The following is a 20,056-nucleotide window of genomic DNA, read 5'->3' on the forward strand; positions in this document are numbered from 1 at the left end:
CTGCTTTTACTACTTACATATTTGTACTTAAGTAGATGTTTACCTGTGATGGAGTATTAATGTTATTTTGACTTAGAAAAAAAGAGTCAGTACTTTTTCCACCACTGCTGTTACTAACAATACTAAATATTTGTACTTAAGTAAACAGATTTTTACTTGTAATGGAGTATTTATGTTTTTTGTGACTTTAAAAAGAGTCTCAGTACTTTTCTCCACCACTGCTGTTACTACTAATACTTAAATATGTGTAAGTAATAAGTCATAAGTAGACCAATTTTTACTTGTAATGGAGTATTTATTTTATTTTGACCTTAAAAAAGACTTTTTCCACCACTGGCTATGAAACCTGCTGTAACTCTCACTGCCACTGGATGGAGGTACAGATTACACAATGTGTTTCAACAGGCAGGAAAACAATATAAAGTAGGTAAAAGTAAGACATTTACAGCTTAACAGCAAATAAAACAACATAATTAGATATTTCTAATTCCCAACAGCAGCAGAAAACAGTAGAAAACACACATAAATACATTTACAGCATGTGTGTTTTTCAGTCGAGGAAGATAAACAAAAGCTAAAGTTTGAACCAATCAGAAGCCGCGACACACACCCCGCCGTTATGTCACAAGTGCTCTGATTGGCTGAGAGGAGCAACACAGACGGAGGGCTGGCTCAGAGGTGTGTGTGAGTGTGTGTGCTGCACATCACTTGGAAAAGTTTGCGACTTTTTAGACGAGTCTCTCGCTCGTCAGACTCGTCCCAAAAATGCTGCTACGCTCCACATATTTGGATTACTTGTGGCTTTAGTCGAGGTGAGCTGGATGAGAGTAAAAAAACAGGAAGCTTCCTTGTTTCCTGGCAGGAGAAGAAGAGCAAAAGCCAGGGTGTGTCTGCAGATCAAGAAAGCAAACTTTTTAAAAATTATTATTATTGTTCCTATTCTAGTTTGAACGTTTCTTGTTGTGGAGATCTTTATCTTACCTTTTTTTTTTTTTTTTTTTTTTAAAGTGAAAGTAAAAAGAAAGTTGTTTGCAAACATGCTGGGGAATAATGGAGTATATGCAACCAAGAGGAGGAAGAAGCCTGAGCAGAAAAAGTAAGTTTAAAGCTTTTATAACTTTATTTTTAATTATTTGTACTTATACATTACCACAGGCTATGCAATGAGCTGCAGTGTTGCTTTAAAAAGGCACATAGGCTTCAATGCTGCACACTATCAATAGATCAATCACTTATAAACAACCTAATCAATATGATGCTGTTATAATTATTGTTATTATTATTATTGATGATGATGAGTAGCACCTCTCTCCACCTCGTGTTTCCACAAAGACATGACTCAGTACCATAGTATGAATCGTGATTTCCGGATAGAGAGGCAGGTACACAGCTCACCTCCAGCCACTTTCTGTCACGCACGTAGTGACGTCAGCAGCAGATAAGGTGAATTTGGGCAGGTGATGGTGGCTGCAGTCAGAGCTTATTTTGATGGTTGTGTGTTTGGGCAAAGCAAGGGGGTGGAAAGTAACGGAGTACATCTACTGAAGTGTAATCTTGAAGTAGTATTTCCATGTGATGCTACTTTCTACATTTCAGAGGGAAATATTGTACTTTCTACTCCACTACATTTATTTGACAGCTTTAGTTACTTTTCAAGATGAAGATTTGACCACAATGGATAATATAACACGCTTTTAAAATACAACAATTTTTTAAAGATGAAACTAAAAAGCAGTGTGTAGTCAGGCTCACATTTCAGGTGTTAACAGCTCCACCAAATAGTGATTTTTCCCTCTAAATTTCTCACATGGTTTCATTTCAATAGAAGTTCAAATCATCCAATATTTCAGCAAAAATCAAAGATTAGAGAAAAAGTCCAAAAACTGAAAACACATTTGTGTATCCAAACTTAGTTTTTTCTTCTTTCCTCTCCCATTAATCATCTCACTACACCTCACACTTATCTGCTGACCCTTTGGAGGGGCCCCACCCCTAGGTTGGGAACCACTGGACTAAACTAGCTAACTGTATATAAAGTAATGTAAACTAGCTCCACCTCCAGCAGCTACAACAGTAACATGCTGCTCTAACACTGATGCTTCACTATTAATAATCTAATGATGTCATATATAATAATATATCAGTCAGAGGGACCAAACCACTACTTTTACTGTAATACTGCATACTACATCACTCATAATACTGCAGTACTTTTACTGTAATACTGCATACTACATCACTCATAATACTGCAGTACTTTTACTGTAATACTGCATACTACATCACTCATAATACTACAGTACTTTTACTGTAATACTGCATACTACATCACTCATAATACTGCAGTACTTTTACTGTAATACTGCATACTACATCACTCATAATACTGCAGTACTTTTACTGTAATACTGCATACTACATCGAGCTTATTATACTTATTTACCTTTGCTTATGTAGGCTTTTTCGTGCAGGACTTTTACTTGTAATAGAGTATTATTACATTGCTGTATTGGTACTTCTACTTCTGTAAAGGATGTGAAGACTTCCTCCACCACTGGGTCAAAGGCTGCAGTGACAGACTTCAAAACAACATGAAACATCCTGCATGATGAGACTCTTCACCTACTTGTGAAGTGTAAAGTAATTGTGCAATCACTAAAGCACTGTACTTTTAAGTTTAGTTTCTTGGTACTTCTTCTTTACTGGAGCATTTCCATTTCATGTTCATTTATACTTCTACTTCTCATTTCAGAGGGTAATATTGTCCACTACATTTATCTGACAGTTGTAGTTGCCTTCAAACAGAGCTGCAACTAAGATTATTATTATTTTCACTATTGAATCATTTGTCGATTGGTGATTTACTTGATTAATTGATTCGTGGTTTGGTCTATAAAATGTAAGAAAATTGTGAAACATTGATTGCTGTTTTCCCAAAGTCCACCAACCATCCACAATCCAAAGAAACCAGAAAATATTCCCATTGGAGAAGCTGGAATCTCCATATTTGGCATTTTATCTTGGACATTTGCCGAAATAGCTTTAGAATATTTTTCTCTCAGTTGTCTAAATCGATTAATGTTCTTGTTTCAGCACTAATCTAAGTATGTAAACTAGTCAAGTCATATTATGTAATGTATTTCATTTTAAGATAGCTACACATCTGGAAAAGTACAAGTAGCTTTATTTTTATGCTTCTACGCCTAAGATTACTTTGTTTGTACGGCATTAGATAAAATTGAAATTAGGGTTGTAGAGATCAATCATCTGAAACATTTTGCATTTTAAACAAATGTCTGCATATTATAAAGTATGACTGCAGATGCACAGTATATTCATCTGCACTGTTAGCAGTTTTTTGCAGAAGAAGTCAGTATTATGCAAACAGCGTCAGTATTCTCGCTGTAATTATTCATTCATTATACATATTAGAGGGCACACAGTGCTGGGAATGGTTTGTTATTCCTTTGATTATTATTGAAGTTATCAATCCATATTTTTGTGATCCCTGCTGTTGCAACAACCAGACTCGACAGATAATTCAAGATGAGTCTCTGAAAACAAGACACCACCATAACGAGCCTTTTTAAAATGAAAGTTATATTCAAGCTTTCTTCCTGTATTATAACCTGTTTTATATTTTTGACAGTGTAAAAAAGAGGAGTGTGCCAAATTATCACCACAGACACATTAGCTGCCTGGTAACCTGACTCTGTGGGTAACTGGCAGTTCTGGCTCTGGAGCCAAGTGATACTTTTTGTACCACAGCGAGGACAGCAAACCATCAGCCAAATGTTTAACTTGGCTCCAGGATCATAACAAACAAGTTTCCAGTGAGCTTCTTTATTAGTTTTATGAGTGAAATCTGTACACGTGTACGCAGCCGCCTGTCGAAAGTCAAACAATCCAGGTTCAAAACACACACAAAAAAAGCTACGTAAATATTTGCTGTAAATGCATACAACATGTTTTCAGATATTAAAGGATGACTTCGCAGATTTTCAACCTAATATCAAGCTATCCAAATTAGAAATATAGTGTGAACATCAACAGCAGTTGTTAATTTTCTGTGTCTCTGGGGTGCAGCTGCAACATCTGCTGTTCTTCTGGCGCCAGTGCCGTCATTTTACATGTACAGTGACGCAGTCGGGGGAAAAGAAGAACTACAGGATATTTCAGCTTTGATTTTTTGTTAGTCTCGGCCTCTGATTTTCTGTCGTGGAGCGCTCAACGACGATCAAAGGTTAGTCTCTCAAAACACTCCGTCTACCATGTTACGCTACCGACTGGGGAAAGCAGAAACTAAAGTATCTTGCTGAAAAATATCAGCATATTTGTTTTATGATATGAAGTTAAATATCACTCTGTGGAGTCAGATACAACAGAGTTTGGAGAAAGAAGCGACCATCGCAACTGCTGAGTTTCTACGTGATTCTGTTGTCAATGAATCAGAGAATTTCGAGCCTCATGTGGACAGAAAATCTGAATCTTAGACAAACAAATAACTAGCTTTATAATATAATGTTAGGGCAGAGACGTAGTGTTACTATAACAACTTACGAGGCCGAATATCGTGCTGTGGAATCAAACAGAGTGGAGGAGAAAGCGACCACGTGAACCCTTAACAGTGGCAGCCGAAAGAGAGACAGGACAGAAAACTTTGCAGTGTTTTAATGAACCCGACTGTTTACTGACATAATATTATATCAGACTTTGAAATAGGCAAAAGAAACTATTTTTGTTTGCAGTTTTTCACCATTTCATCCATGATTGTTTCCCAAACCAAATTAGGGTTTTTTGACTGCGTACCAGCAGCTCTGACAGTGTTCTGGCTTGTGTTTAACACTCAGTTGGCTTGCACTGATCCACATATCTAAGTCCAGCAGACGGTTTATTTTATAATGTAATGTTATTTTATTTAGACAGGGATAGTGCACAATAAAACATTATCAAACCTTGTATAAAGCAAAGAGAGGTGCATTGTACCAGGTTTTGGCAAAATTGCTATTTAAGTCCCTTGCAGGTAGGTGGAACAATAAACTAATGACAGAATTCGATGTAATTTTACAAACATTATCATCCCCATATCCCACCACACCTAATCATAATAATTCACAAATTTGTGCAAAGTTGCAGCCCCCCACCATACCACACCACACACAAACAAACACACACACTAATTCACAAACGTGTACTGTGACAAAAGTTTGCTGTGACAGTATCCAGGGTTTTATCAAGCATGAAAAGGAACCGGTACGATATATCCAGACTCGTTGAGATGTTTTGTAAATGAAAATTAGCCTGAGTAAAGAGATATAACACTTTGTCTCTACTCACTCTGCTACCTCCTGCGTTCTGTAAACACACCATCAGCAGCTGATTAGATGGGATTAAACGCAATGCAATCTGGTAGTTGTAGGATTCCTCCTTCAAGAGCGATACAGACACTCTACAACCTTTTTCTCAGTTTTCTCAACTCATAGAGCAACAATTTCAAAAATAATTGCACATTTCTGCCACATAGGTGACCTAGTTTAAAGAAATCAACGTATTCTCAGTGGTGAATTTTCACTTTAAGGATGCATAAAACTCTACAGTGTACCTTTAATATATCTATTTAATATTACTGTTACTCTCTCATTGAAGTGGATAGGAAACTGTGTCCAAACTTTTGATTACTGTTCATAATTCTGCACAGTGAAGCTCAAACTTCCAAGTAAAGTCACAAAAACTTTACATTTTTTTGAGTGGAGGTGGACTTAAAAATTTCCTCTGTGGGTTAACTTTACTATGATTTGTCAGTTTCAGTCTCTGTACCTGCCAGCGTGTGTATAAAACAGCAGCAGTGTGAGTCATGCGCTTTAACAGTAAACTCCTACCTGCTGCTCATTTACTGACCACAGTGATGCATGAGAGCATCAGTTAACAGCGTGAGATTTACATGTGAATATTGCTTTATGCTGTTAAAGGAGGCAAATGTAAATGTAAGGTGTCTGTATGTAAGGTGTCTATATATGGTGAGCAAACCTCTCTTCATAAAGAAAATGTAAAGTCATTTTAACACCTTGCTCACATCTTTTAACAGTTTTATTCAGAGTTAGTTCCGTAAATTGTATATACTTTTGTTTACTTTGAGGGTTTTTTTGTTGGCCTATACTGTACTATAACTCTAATAATAATACTGTAATACTATAACACTATAACTGTACTATAATTCATTGATTAATACAGCACTTTTAGATATAAACTGATCAATACTTTAGCTTTAGCTGCAAATTATTTGTCACAATTAGAAACTACTGTTTTTTTTTTTTTAAATAACTAGAGCTCAAACTAATCAATAGACAGAAAATAAATTATTTTGATAATCAATTAGTGGTTTTAAGTCAGCAAAAGTGCAGCATTCATTGATTCAAGTTCATTAATTGTAAAGATGTGCTGCTTTTTTTTATGTATGTGATTTTAAATTGTATATATTTGGGTTTTTATCAGCATTTTTCACTATTTTCGAACATTTTATAGACTAAACAATTAATCAATTAATCAAAAAATGGAAATATTAGTCAGTTGCAGCCCTAAAAATGAATCTATAGCATGTTTCAGTCATGTATTGTGATCACATTGTGTTGCTGTCATTCACCAGCAGCTGACAGATAACACATTTCTCAGTTGCTCCATCCTCCTCTTCCTCCTCCTCTTTCTTCCTCCTTAACTCTTGATATTTTACTTCTCTGTCCTCTCTTTCTCTGTCTTGCCGTTTCATCTTTCTCACCCCGCTCTTCATTCCTGTCTGCTTTTGTTCCCTCCATCGCGTTTCTTAGATCTCTGTGTTTAGCGAAGGAGGTATGGGGCAGACAGGGCAGCTGCGTGTCGAGACATGTCGGAGAGGAATCACGCTGCGGTAATTCGTAGTAATGGCAAAAGCCAAGTGAAAGAGCAGCAGATACATCATGATGTAATTCTGTGTTTTGGAGGTAATCTGGTGGTTCTGTCTCTCAGGAAGGCCAGCATCCATCAGATGGTCACTCCACCACTTTGGCTGCATTGATATTATATGCAAAAGTAGGCTATAAATCCTTTCTTTTTCTTTTCTTTTTGTCTCCAAGTGACGTAAATCAGACAGAAGTGTGAACAAACCAAATCTGATTCTTTCCTATCAGATCTGGGCCACTTGCATATGTGGTTCTAGATCTGATTCATCTCTGGATAAGCAGATACCGATGTAAAAAAGGCTCAGATCGGAGTTCATGTGGTGGTTTTTTAATTTTTTTTTTTTTTAATGTCTCATTTCTCTTCACGTATCACCTGCCATCATCATTCAGTGTTTGTGTTGTCTGGCAACCTCCACAACAAATAATGCTTGACGTGGTTATGAGCACAGCCATGATATCCATGTTTATAGTCTGCTATTGTTTTTATTCTTGTACGCATGCAGCCCACATTTCAATTAAACCTGTGCATGTGTCATTTAAGGACGTTGCGATGTTCACACTGGATCCTGAATACTTTATGACTAATATGTCACTAACAATATGAATATGAACTATCAACACAAGAACAGTTTGAGTAATAAGGCCTGTAATCCTCCAATGTCTTGTGTTGCCCACAACTCAAATATACTCAGTTCACTGTCATAGAGGACTAAAAAAAATCATAAATTATTCACATTTGAGAAGCTGGAAGCTGCAAACTTGGACATTTTTTTCTTAAATAACTACTCAAAATGGTTAATCGACTATCAAAATAGTTGCCAATTAGTTTCTTGTTGATCTGCAGCTCTAGTCCAAACATTCATGGCTCATGTTCCTCTTCAGGATGAATTGGTATCTCTTTGGTGAGCCCCTGACTCTTCTAGCGACATCATCAGGTCGAAATGTTACTTTAGTTTATGACCAAATATCTTTAAAACTGACAACACTCTCATCAGCATTTGCTGTACTTTGTGTTTAACTATGAATTAGCAAATGTTGGCATGCTAAGAGGCTAAAACTGAAATGTGGTGAACATGGTAAACATTAACTTACACCTGCTTAGCATTAGCATATTAGCATTTAGGCCTGCAACTAATAATTATTTTCATTGTAGAACAATCTGCCCAATATTGTTTCAGTTAGTCACTTTGTCTATGAAATATCAAAACATAGCCCAAGTTGATGTCTGCAAATGTTTTTTTGTCTGAACAACAGTCCAAAACCAAAAGATATTCAGTTTATTACCACAGACAATGAAAAAAACATAAAGTAATCACATTTTAAACGCTAAAACCAGCTAATATTTGATGTTTTTGCTTAAAAAATTACATGAATGATCATTTGAATATCAAAATAGCTAAGTTCCTGCTGATTGACTAACAGACTACCTGACTAATCATTGCAGCTCTATTAGCATTGTCACTGTGAGCATGTTAGCATGTTTACATTAGCATTTAGCTCAAAGATTGGTTATCATGGATGTTGACTCTTAGTTTTGTTACTTGTGAATTTGATACAAGCAGGACTAAACAAAATAAGCTATTGAGCTACATTTTCTATTTCACACTTAAATTTCTTCAGAGCTGTGTCAGTTCTAGGTCACTGTAATGTTTTTGTCATTAGCTTTAGCTCATGCAGATCTCATTGAAACAGACCAACTCAAACTAATCTGCTTGTTCATTGTCACAGCCTGATTTCCACTGAACTTTGTGGGCTTCATTTAAATAAAGACTTCTCAGTAAATCTAATGTTTCCTGGTATTCGCTCTGAACATATGTCCGAGCCTAACAGATTCAAATGTGCTGACCAGTGTTTTATCAAATAACATCTCTCTCTCTCTCTCTCGCTCTCTCTCTCTCTCTCTGTGTTTTTCACTCTTGTAATAATAAAAGTATGAACCTCACTCTCAGCCTCTGCTCCTGGCTCCTAAAAACAGGAAGTTTGAGCTTCTTTTGATGTGGTTCAGAGTTTATTTGGGCAGCGGCCCACATTGTCTCTTAGAAATTCAAAACTGGAATTTTTAACTGACGTATTGTTGACACAGTATGACACACAAAGGTCTCCGAGTTTCAGATCTACGTCGTACCACAAACTCCTACTTTAAATCTGAGATGGAAATTCTTCTGTGTTGCAGATTCTCAAGCTGAGAAAACATGTTTTAGCAAGAAGAATCTCTCTGAACATATCCTCTTGTGTCTTGTGTGTCTTTTTCTTTTCAGTGTAAAACCTCCGCCTGTCAAGACCAATCCGTCCAAACGTCACCGGGACCGTCTGAATATAGAGCTGGACCGTCTGACCAGCATGCTGCCCTTCTCCGACGAGGTCAGAGGTCGCTTGGACAAACTGTCGGTGCTGCGGCTCAGTGTGGGATACCTCAAAGTTAAGAGTTACTTCCATGGTCAGTGACTTCTACCTCATGTGCACAGTTTTGTGAGCACAGTCAGATAATTGTGGTAATGATGGTGTTTTAAAACCTATAAAGCTGCAATGATCGGTCGATAAGTCAATAAGTTCATCGACAGAAAATTAAACTACAATTCTGATAATCCACTAGAGGTTTTTAAGTACAAATTCCAAATATTTGCTTGTTTCAGCTTCACAAACATGAGGATTTTACGGTTTTCTTCATCTTCTGTGATGATAAACTGAATGTTTTTGGGTTTTGAGCTCTTGGACGGATAAACCAAGACGTTCGGGGCTGTCAGAAATTATGAAAACAATCGTTAGTTGCAGCTCTAGTTTGTTTGCTTTGGTCTGTGTCAGTGGATGAGATGGTAAACGTTCACTCTTCTCATTGGTCAGATGAGTCTTAGGTGGTAAAACAGTGTAAACACAGGAAGAAGGTCCTCTGGCAAGATTGAACGTTCTTGGTTGTGCTAGTCCATGTCGGACCTCTCCAGCTATTGTACCGTTTCACAAATGATTGTTACTTTCCGATTGCAGAGAAATTAACGAGTCCAGCAGTCCTCTTGAATGCCAATTTATGGGTAGAAAGTATGATGTTTCTTTTATTGAGTTTACGAGATAATCGCATGTTGCAAAGTTGGAGAAACAGAGTTTGGTGAGTGTGAGCTAAACAGCTGAAGTAGTTTGGTTTGATCAAGGTTGGATACAATCCCACTACAAACAAACCTAGTTAGTAGTTGCGTAGTTTGCGACTGGATTGAGACCACCTCCTCAAAAGGTTCTCAGCACAGATTTTAAGGTCTGCACCACAGTACAAATACTGTGTTCAGAAACAAATCACTCCCAGGAAGAAAAACGAAGAGCCTGATTCAACCGGACTAAAAAGCACAGGTCTGAAAGTGCCCTAAGAGTAAAAATTAAAGGATAGATTCACAATTTAAGACAGAGAGATGAACACTGAAACACTGTTTTTCTTGCTGTAATCATTCCTACTGTTCATACTGACCATTAGAAAATCCCTTCATAATGCATTTATAATGTAAGAGATGGAGGACAAAATCCACAGTCTTCCTTCTATGCAAGTTGATCTGAAGCTAATATCAAGTCAAATCAAGTCTTCTATGTTTCAACGTTAGTGTTTTTAGTGCCAAAGTTCCTCTTTTTGTTACTATACTTCCACCACAGCTCAACAGGGAAACACTAAGAGGGAGTTTGATGCTAAAAAGACTGTAAATGTGTCAGATATCCACTTGATATGACTAACTCAGACTGCTGAAGCTCAATGGAAGCTGATCATCTACTTTAAAATCTGCTCAAAATGAGGACTGTGCATTATATCCCTCATCACTTATATTGTAAGCGAATCTGGAGGAAATATTTTAATGATCAGGAGGAATGATTCCAGCAAGAAAAAATTGTTTCTATGTTAATATGGACACCTGACTACTTTTAAGTTTTAAGACAGACTTGGAACAAACTGAACCTACCATATTAGTTACATAGAAAAATGTCAAACGAAACTTGAATATGTGTGTGTGAAATATTGAAAGTGAGAGACAGTGTGAGGCTCTGTGTGTGTCAGGTGTGCAAATATGCTGCTCCAGACATTTTTGTGGCTGAGCTCAGAGTGTTTAAGGGTGTCAGAGACGCAACTTGACACAGTGAATAATGAATAGTTGGCCTGCTGGGAGGGAAACAGGAGAGTGTGCCGTGGGGCAGATGGGAGTCTAGGCAGAGGAACATGAGACTGTAGCAGCATCCTTTAACAGTAAGGTCCTTATTCTGCTGCTGATCAACTACAACTCAATACCACACACACACACACACACACACACAGTCAAAGGTGGAAGGTGGTTGAAGGCATTGTCACATTATAGCTTAGTGAATGAATGTGTGTTTCAGGCGCTTTTGGATTATAAGTAACTGGTTCTACACCATTTTAACACCAGCAAGCTTTTCCTTTCTCTCTCTTTTTTTGTGTCTCTCTGGTTCTGCTATCAGCTTGCTGATCGCCGTTGGAGCAGAGGGGTGGGGTGGGGGTAGGGGCCGGTGAGGGTTGGGTAGGGGCCAGTGAGAGTGGGTTGCAGTGGGCTCTGAAGCACTGTGGCACGACATGAGGGCTCCTGACAAGGCTGTACAGATGTTTGATTGGTGACGTTTGAACGGTGACGTTTGATTTGAACATGCTGTAGCTTGGCATTAGCCTACTGCTAATTTATTTCCCACCATTGCTAGTATAGAAACAGGGATACACTGAAGCTGTGATGCAATAACCTCCTTAAAAAATGAAGATTATGTACTAAAACATATCTAACTTAACATAAAGGTTACAATAAGTTAGTATGAGATGAATAAGAAAGACGTTTCGTAGTGAAAATGAGAGTAAAAGATTGTTGGACTCGCTCCATTTTTTTTAGGCCTATCAGATGAAGACGGTATCTACATCAGCACGTTCTGCCCCCGAACACGTTATCTCAACCTCAACTTTGATGTTGGCTCAGCCCGACATCACACACAAGCTGTCGTCAAACACCACCGTCGTCTTGTATAATGTCAGTTAACGTGCGTCACACATGAGCGAGATAGAGGGAAAAAAAGCAATAGATGGACGTCAGAGACGACACACCTGCTGTTTTTGACAATGAGGGGCTGTTTTCTGCTTTTATACATGTTTATATAATAAAGCAAATAAATACAGTATTGGTCTTGTATGTTATCTGTGCTGTGAGACGAAAGTACAGCGAACATTGGAGGATAGTAGCAATATTTATGGCTAATATTGTTGGAGAAATTTTGTTTGGAGGGGTTTAGAAATGATGGAGTATTAGGGATTTATTGTGAGAAACGTTAATTTTTTGTATTTTGTGAGTCATTAAATAAATATAAACATAGCACAAAAAGTAGGGAAATTTGTGTTTGGTAGATTATTTCTTTGTTGTAACAATGCTTCTTGGCAATAAATCTTATACTGTTGAAAAGCCTGTTTATTTTCTTTTTAAATGGAGCCAAATTTGTAAGGAACATTTGTGGGATGAGCAGCAGAGCTGAGTATGTGGGTTGCGCCAATGAAAAATGTGCCAAATCTTCTCTTTGCCAATGTTCAGCTTATTCTGCTATTGATTCTTGTTTGGTGGACGACTGAAGTCTGAAGAAACAAGACATATTGGCAATTTAACAATGTATTCATTAAGCAAACAGGAGCCTTAGTAGTGTGTGGAAGAACCATACAAATTTCCTTACTTTTTGTGCTACAGTATGTATTTAAAAAAGCCGATAAATGATGGCGAAATTAGTTATAACAAAGAAAGTACAAATGTTATGTAAGTTTACTGCATTTATTACTGCACTAACTATTTAAAATGATACTTTAAAACAAATTCAACCCTTTATTTCTACCTTGTCGACAAGCTGACGTCAGCTAGTCGCTCGCTAAGTTTGTTCCATGTTTTGTTCATGTTGTCGACTCGCATATTTCTGCTCGGATTACTACTACTGCACTAACTTTACTTAAATTTATACTACTTATAAGACGAACGCAACCTTTATTTCTACCTTGTCAATGAGCTGACATCAGCTAGTCGCTCGCTAAGTTTCATATTTCTGCTCGGATTTCAGCTCGAAAATGTGTTTTAAGAAGTTGTCATTTCAAGTAATTAACGAAAAAAAGAAGTGCAATCCCGCTACTATAGTTTGTTTACGTAGCATCTGCAGCCGGCAGAAGCTTCCTGAAGCTGACCATTCAGAACAGAGTGGGCTCATTAAGGGGGGGGGGGGGGGGGGCTTAAAGAGACAGGAGCTTTAAATGGCCTGTTTCAGACAGAGGCTGAACTGATTGGCTGCATACAGGCTCTAAATAATGATATTTCAGTTGAGCCCCAGACTTAAAAAGTAAACCCTGTGTAATGTACAGAATTTGTTGTTTTTAACTTACCTGGAAAACATGCAGAAGAAGTAGAAGGACTTTTTTAAAGCCCTGAATAGGGACTGCTGTATCCCCCCTTCAGCCTGCTTACAGCCCCAAAAATCTCCTGCAATAAGTGAGTAAATAACAGCAATCTCTTCTGTGCCTGAGAGGCGAAACCGAGGGCTGAAGAAGTCTAATATTCCTCAACGCTGCTTGTAAACCTTAAATGTACCCTATGAAATGTTTTATTGTAAATAGGATTCTTTTTAAAGTGAGGTGGACCTGATGCATCTTAGTAACAGATTTACTGAAGCTCCTGTAGGATTGTCTTTATTATTACCATTTCTGAGACAGAGTTGTGGAGATAGTATGAGATTTGCAGGGAGGTGGACTTAGCCAAAAACAGGTTTCAAGTTTCAACAGTGCTTTGTTATCTCGTTTGGGAACTACATGATACATCCTGTTCAAATAGCTTGTTAATGGCTTGATTAAGCTCCAGATTCTATTATGTCTTATCTACTTGCTCGAAGGAACAGAGCTTTTTGTTTTTTTTTCCTTTAGGGCTTTAAAATATATAAAGTGGTGATACTAAATCATTTTGACCCAGATTTGCTCACGCAGTGCAGAATCTAATATCTGTGAGCTTGTTCATTTTTACTTCAGTGGCCCATGAAAAGTGTACAGTATCTGCCCTTTTTTAATCTAATAGTACAGACAATGCAGCAGAGTATGTAGTTTTGACCTTTGACTCTGCAGACTGATTCATTTCCTGGTTGATATAAGTTTCACATCTTTAACTACAGCGTAAAGACCAAAGGTTGTGCATAAACACAGTGGCTGAACATGATGACAGGAACATACAGTACAATGCAATATCCCACATTAGTCCTTAAATAAAGACAACAACGACTTTTTAGAGCTTTTTGTTCATTTGTTCTCAGATTGCGTTGTAGCTTTGTCCCTCTGTGGATGCAACAGACTAGAAGTATTCAATTAAAATTCACTGAAGTCCAGTTTGTGAACATTTCCTCAAGCGAATGTCCGTAAACATCATAATGTCCGTGTTATTTTTCAGTACCTTGAAGTAGCATTGTAGTTAAATCAGCATCTGTGTCTAGTGGCTAGATTGTAGACTGTCAAATAAAAATAATTCATTTATTAGTATTTACACTGCACTTGCTGGATTCAAATAAATAATAAATCAGATAAAATAAGAATAAAAAAAGAAGATAAAATACATGTTCTTTTCTTATATCAAATAAAGATGGCATTTTAAAATAAAGTGCATTACAGAAAGCTTTTGATTGTGCTTCTTAAATAGAGTGCTTAGTTTTAGAAACAATAAAAAAGAATCCCTTTATACTTTTATATTTGAACTTTTCTAAAAAAATAAATAAAAAAAAACCCTGTTGATATTTAAGTCCAAATGTTTAAAAGTAGGTGTGTTTCACCTTCCGACCTGATATGTGGGCTTTTGTTTTGGGCATGCATCTCTAGCCGGTTTGTTTACAACACACACAGCTGATTGTAAACAGGTACGAGGGCCGTGCATTGTACACTGTTTACCTGCCACCTGCTCCTAAGTCTCCTAAGTCCTGCATAATATCAGCATATTCATATCATGTCTAAATAAAGACAGTTTATGTGTCTAATGGTAGAAATTGTGATGATTTATCAGGGAATAACTTACATGTTGTAGGAAGATTTTTCCTCCCAAGATAACAAAAATAATTGCATATTAATTGATCATAATTAGTATACTTAATTTTCTGTTATCTAGAAAGAAGATTAGATACAGTGTACATAGAGATACCAATACTAACTTCAATATCTAATATTGATTTAGTGAAAGCATGAGTTTCCAAAAATGATTTTTCCAGATGTACAAATGATTCTTCTTTGTTTTCACTTTGTTTGACAGTTTGGAGGATTTTATATACAGATCTTGTCCATTATTACTGTATTAAGACCTCTCGCTGGCCTCCTGTATTTCTCCTAATTCTCCGTCTAATCTTCGGCAGCAGTTTCCTCTGATTGTGGAGGATGTTTGTTCAGGGTAGAATAATGGGACTAATGTTTAGGCCTCATGGCTGATGCTGTGAACAACAAAGGCTCAGAAACAACAGTTTCACACAGTCCTCACGCAATCTTTGATGCCCTCTTTAATTCATTGTTGGGAGGGTTTTTTTTTAAATAGGTTGTTACATCGTGAGAGAACAAAAACAGGGAAGTGCTGTTGTCTGATACGCCTCTCTGTTGTAGTTACAGTGTGTAAGATGAAAACAGATCTCTTGTTTGACTCTGAAACACTCGTCTGTTTACTGTCATCCATCATTAGGCTTTCCTCCAGCTATGTTTTTTAACCACAGCTGAACGTTTCACTTGAAAGTGAAAGTGTTTATTCATGTTCAAACTATAATTATATTCCTTTTTTTTCACAAATCTCATCAAGAAATTAAGCTTTGTAAGCACATTTCTTTGAGAGGAGGTGTCGCTGAATTATCCCTACCAACATTTTTACAGATCTTAAACAATTTTGTCATTTAAATTCTTCATAATGTTAAAACTAAGATCGATACAGGCTTGCTAGATGTGTTAATTTTCTGCATAAAGTGGGTAATTGTGATAGAGAGTGAATATAAATATGATATGAAGAAGTAAAGCTCTGACGTCACAGTAAAAGATTAAGCTGTAAGTTCAGGAGATGAATGAAAACTAACACTATTTAAAGCTTAGCTGTGTCTGTGTGTCATTAAACTCTTGAGTTTTGTTGCCTGAATCAACAAAGTGAAAGAAGCGCAGAGCTGCAGGTGAGGTTTGAGAACCTTCACACCTGCACGACTGTTTATTTTGGCTGCTTGACAAAAAAAATGTTCTTATCAAAACTAAATCTGCGGCATTGGTCAGCTCAGTTTATGTAAAGGTTGATGTCAAAATAAAGTTGAAACAAACTTTAAGGACCTTCATCATTATCTTATCACTGTAACATTTATACTTATCAGTTTTAAATGCTGCCTATGAACACATGAAATTGCATTTTCCCAGGCTTGGTTAAACTGTAGCAAAAATGCAAACATGTATTATAACTTTAGAGGGTTTAAAATGAAGGTTCTCTTGTCTCGGTATCTCTTGTGAAATCTTAATCTCTCTTTTGACTTTCCTTTTAACAATCTTACTTCTCTATTTTTCCTTTGATTAATTTAATCCTCACACTGGAGAGTTCCTAGAATAATCCCCTCCTGAGGGTTTTTCCCACTTCCACAGTGTATAATCTGTATCATTTGTATATATGTAAACTTAAGGGGATAAAAAATAAATAAATAAATGTATAAACTATAAATAAATACAGAAAAGAGAGAATATAACGAATATAATGTGCAACAGTCTAGCACTGATTTTACATTTAAGATGACAGAATTCATTTTTAAAGCTCGGGTAAAGTTTCTAAAGCTCCTCTGATTAATATATTGTGTGCATCCTTTAGTGCCGTAGATTGTTTTTGTCTGGCTGTGTGTGTGTGTGTGTGTGTGTGTGAGTAATGCTGCTGTATTTCTGGTGTGGAGGTTGACGTCAGCCCTGCAGAAACACACTCAGGGCCTCTGTTGTGTGTCTGTTTGTCGCAATCACACATGGAAACAAGGACAGCAAAGTCTACATTATGTGTGCTCCCTGAACACATAATAAACTCTTCTAAACTAAACACTCAGTAAAATATAAGAAGTCACATCTAGAGCAGAGATTCGTCTTTCATTTGACATCTCTGAACGAGTCCCAGGTGATGCTGCTGCTGCTGCTGCTGCTGCTGCTGCTGCAGCAGGGGTGGAGGTTACCATGGTGAGCCCTTTCTCGCCGTAGCAACAGGTCGAGGAAGTGTAACACCACAGGGAGGGAGGGCAGCGAGCGGGCTGTTCATGTCTGCTTCCTGTCTTTGTCGATAACAAGGGGTGAAGGAGGTCGCTGCGAGGTCAGCGCTGTCATTAACTCGGCCTCCAGCTGCATTTTCCTGCGAGATAAATCTGTGTCTGCTCCGCTGAGTCATAAACAGGCCAGAGATGCTGAGCGCTGGATACTGTACGCTGCGCACACACACACAGCTTCATTTTGACACGTGTGAATGTTCAAATGAGCATTTCAAGAGACTGAAAATGGTGGAAGAGACATTAAAGAAGCAGAAAAGCAGCAAGTTTTTACATTTTAAGTCATTTGTTTTGGGTTTGGTGTTGATTGTGTTGGGTGGGAATAACACTAAATGAAGTGCTGAATCTGTTTTAATTGAAAACTGATGAGAAAGATCTGCTAAGAGAACATTTTGGGAGTGCTCGCAGTGTTTGTGTGTGTGTGTCTGTTTTGGTGCAGTCTGTGTATATTTGCACACCCCTCCAGGCCTCTCACAGAGACCACACACCTCGAAGCGAACAACAGATGGCTGAGCCGAGGCTGCAGCCGCGTCCCTGCTGACAGAAGACACTGAACAACCTCCTCCACCAGACAGACCTAAAGACCAATTTAGCCTCAAGCAGGAAAAACATTCTTGTAATGGGAGTGAGACGATCCCAGTTTTCCCACCGTAGTTTCCTCATTTTGGGAGTTTTCTGGGAATTAAATGGATAACGTCTCCACTTCCCGCTATGCGAAGCGAAGCTAAAATTGCGTCATCTTGCGTGTGTGACATGATTTGCAACCAGAGTGATGGGACCAGCCCCCCCCCCCCTAAATTTAACTAACAACCTCCCTGAAAACCAATTGAACCCAGGAGACCTAAAGCTAGAGTGTGAATCAGAAATAAAAACAACGTATATTATATCGGCATCATCAGAAACTCCTGCGATCACTCGACTCGCTCTGCAGCATCTGGTTCGAGGGCAACTGTCAATCATGATGATTGATTTTTATGACATTATATAGATAATTAAAAACACGTGAACAAACATCAGCGTGATAAGAATGATCTAAAATGAGAGAAATCATCTCTAAACTTAATGTGCACTATGGCCTATGTCCCATCTGCTAACATGAAAAGGGGGGTTAATGACCTATGCTGCAGCCAGTCAGCAGGGTGCAATCCAGATGTTTTGGCCTTACTTCTGGGACGCTGTCATGTCATCCCATCTTTTAAATATAATCTATGTTACAGCAGCCTCACAGAGCGGCGAGTGTACCCCCCCCCCCCCCCCCTCCTCTCTCTCTCTCTCTCTGTTTGTTTTCCACAGAATCTGAATGTTTTAATCTCTCCGTTAAGTCTTCAGACCCTCCTCTCCCGACCCACGTCTTTTTTGGCGAGGTGCGCTGACTCTGCGTGTGAACCCTCTTCCTTGAAAAAAAAAGTCCATAGAGCAGAGGAGAGAGAGGAGAGAGTGGAGAGAGTGGAGAGAGTGGAGAGGAAGAGGAAGGGAGGCAGGAAAGGATGGAAGTGGAGGCCAGATTACAAGGTTCAGGTTCTGTATTAAAGTGTTAGAAGACAAGTCAACCTTTCAAGTAAAACTGTCCCATTTGGTTTTTAGCCGTTCACATCAGTTAGCACATTGCTGGATTTTGTCGGTGTCGCATTGAGCTTAACGCTTGGCTACACAGTGATGTATTACATCAATTGAAGCAGGTCCCTTGAGGTGGTTACAGTTCAGCCTGTAACAACAAACCGGGGATTGTTGGAGAAAGCAGCTCTAGACCGAGATGTCAAGGCAAATTCCTGGGTTTGTGTGTGTGTGTGTGTGGGGGTTTGTTTTAAAAAAAACGGGGGGGGAGGGAAGGGAGAGTGGGAAGAGGAGGAGGAGGAGGAGGAGGGGGAGGAGGGAAGTGTGTTGGCGTGCCATAGAGTCATTACTGTAAGGAAAGGAAAGGAGGTATTGCTGACTAAATGCCAGTGATCACAGATTAGATTACACAAAATACATCTTAGAAATACTTTCTTTTTTCTTTCTTTTTTTTTAACACAGAAAGAAATGCTGCTCTGTCCTGTTGGGAGTACAATAAAACTGCAGGAGCAACTTTAGAAACATTAAATTCTCTCTTTTTCAGTTCTGACTCATTTGGATTGGACTGCTTCATAACATCTGCAGAGCTGCAATGATTAATTGATTAGTTGGTTGACAGAAATGATGATCGATTTGTTTTTTTAGTCACTTTTTAAAGCAAAAATGCCCCAAAAATATGGAGTATTTTATAGTTTTCTTTGTCTTTAGTGATGGTTTTGGGCTGTTTGTCGGACAGAACAAGACAGTTGAAGACATTTAACTATTTTAACGAGTTGTTTTAGTCGAAAATGCCTCTTGCTAAAAAGAAGAGGAGACTCCTGCACACTGTGTTCACCTGCAGGTATCAGCTACCTAAAGGTCTTTGACTGCAATGTCTTACATATTAAAATATCTTTATTTTAGTACGTGGCTGCTTCACGAACACACCTGTCACAAAGACTACTCAGAGTGTTTTTAATCAAAAGTCAAATATGCCACAAAAAAAAAAAGAAGAATGTTGCAGCTTTTCAAATGTGAGGATTTGTGTTGAAACACAACATAATTACTAACTTAATCCTCTTCTCTCCCTGTGGAACATCAGCCTGCGAACATCTGCTTCCATCTTCCATGTTGTGCCTCGATCCAACTCAGATTAGCTGTTTTTCTCCGCCAGGTTGTTTTTGGCCTCCGTCATTTCCTCCGTCCAGGTGGAGTCCATCTCAGGGCTACTTTAGGAATGTGGTCCCGGTCTATTCTGAGGACTTGTCCGAGCCGTTAAATGTTTAATTTCCATCACATTACGACAGTTTGTTGAGATGTTTTTT

The 20,056-nt window shown here is 38.1% G+C and overlaps 1 protein-coding gene across 2 annotated transcripts in view; it reads left to right on the forward strand.

Annotated features, from left to right (window-relative positions):
* Nucleotides 1-732: 732 nt before the first annotated feature.
* Nucleotides 733-20,056, forward strand: part of LOC133995186 (aryl hydrocarbon receptor-like) — a 32,966-nt gene continuing 13,642 nt past the window's right edge. The window contains exons 1-3 of one of the 2 annotated variants that reach the window (XM_062434506.1): nucleotides 733-884; nucleotides 1,009-1,096; nucleotides 9,191-9,369. In XM_062434506.1, coding sequence (XP_062290490.1) covers nucleotides 1,038-1,096; nucleotides 9,191-9,369 — 238 coding nt within the window. In that variant the 5' untranslated portion in view covers nucleotides 733-884; nucleotides 1,009-1,037. Of the gene's footprint in view, nucleotides 885-1,008; nucleotides 1,097-4,145; nucleotides 4,244-9,190; nucleotides 9,370-20,056 lie in introns of those variants that run through there. The other variant, XM_062434507.1, reaches the window with a different exon arrangement.

Source organism: Scomber scombrus, chromosome 15 (genome assembly GCF_963691925.1).
Source record: "Scomber scombrus chromosome 15, fScoSco1.1, whole genome shotgun sequence".
NCBI lineage: Eukaryota > Metazoa > Chordata > Actinopteri > Scombriformes > Scombridae > Scomber > Scomber scombrus.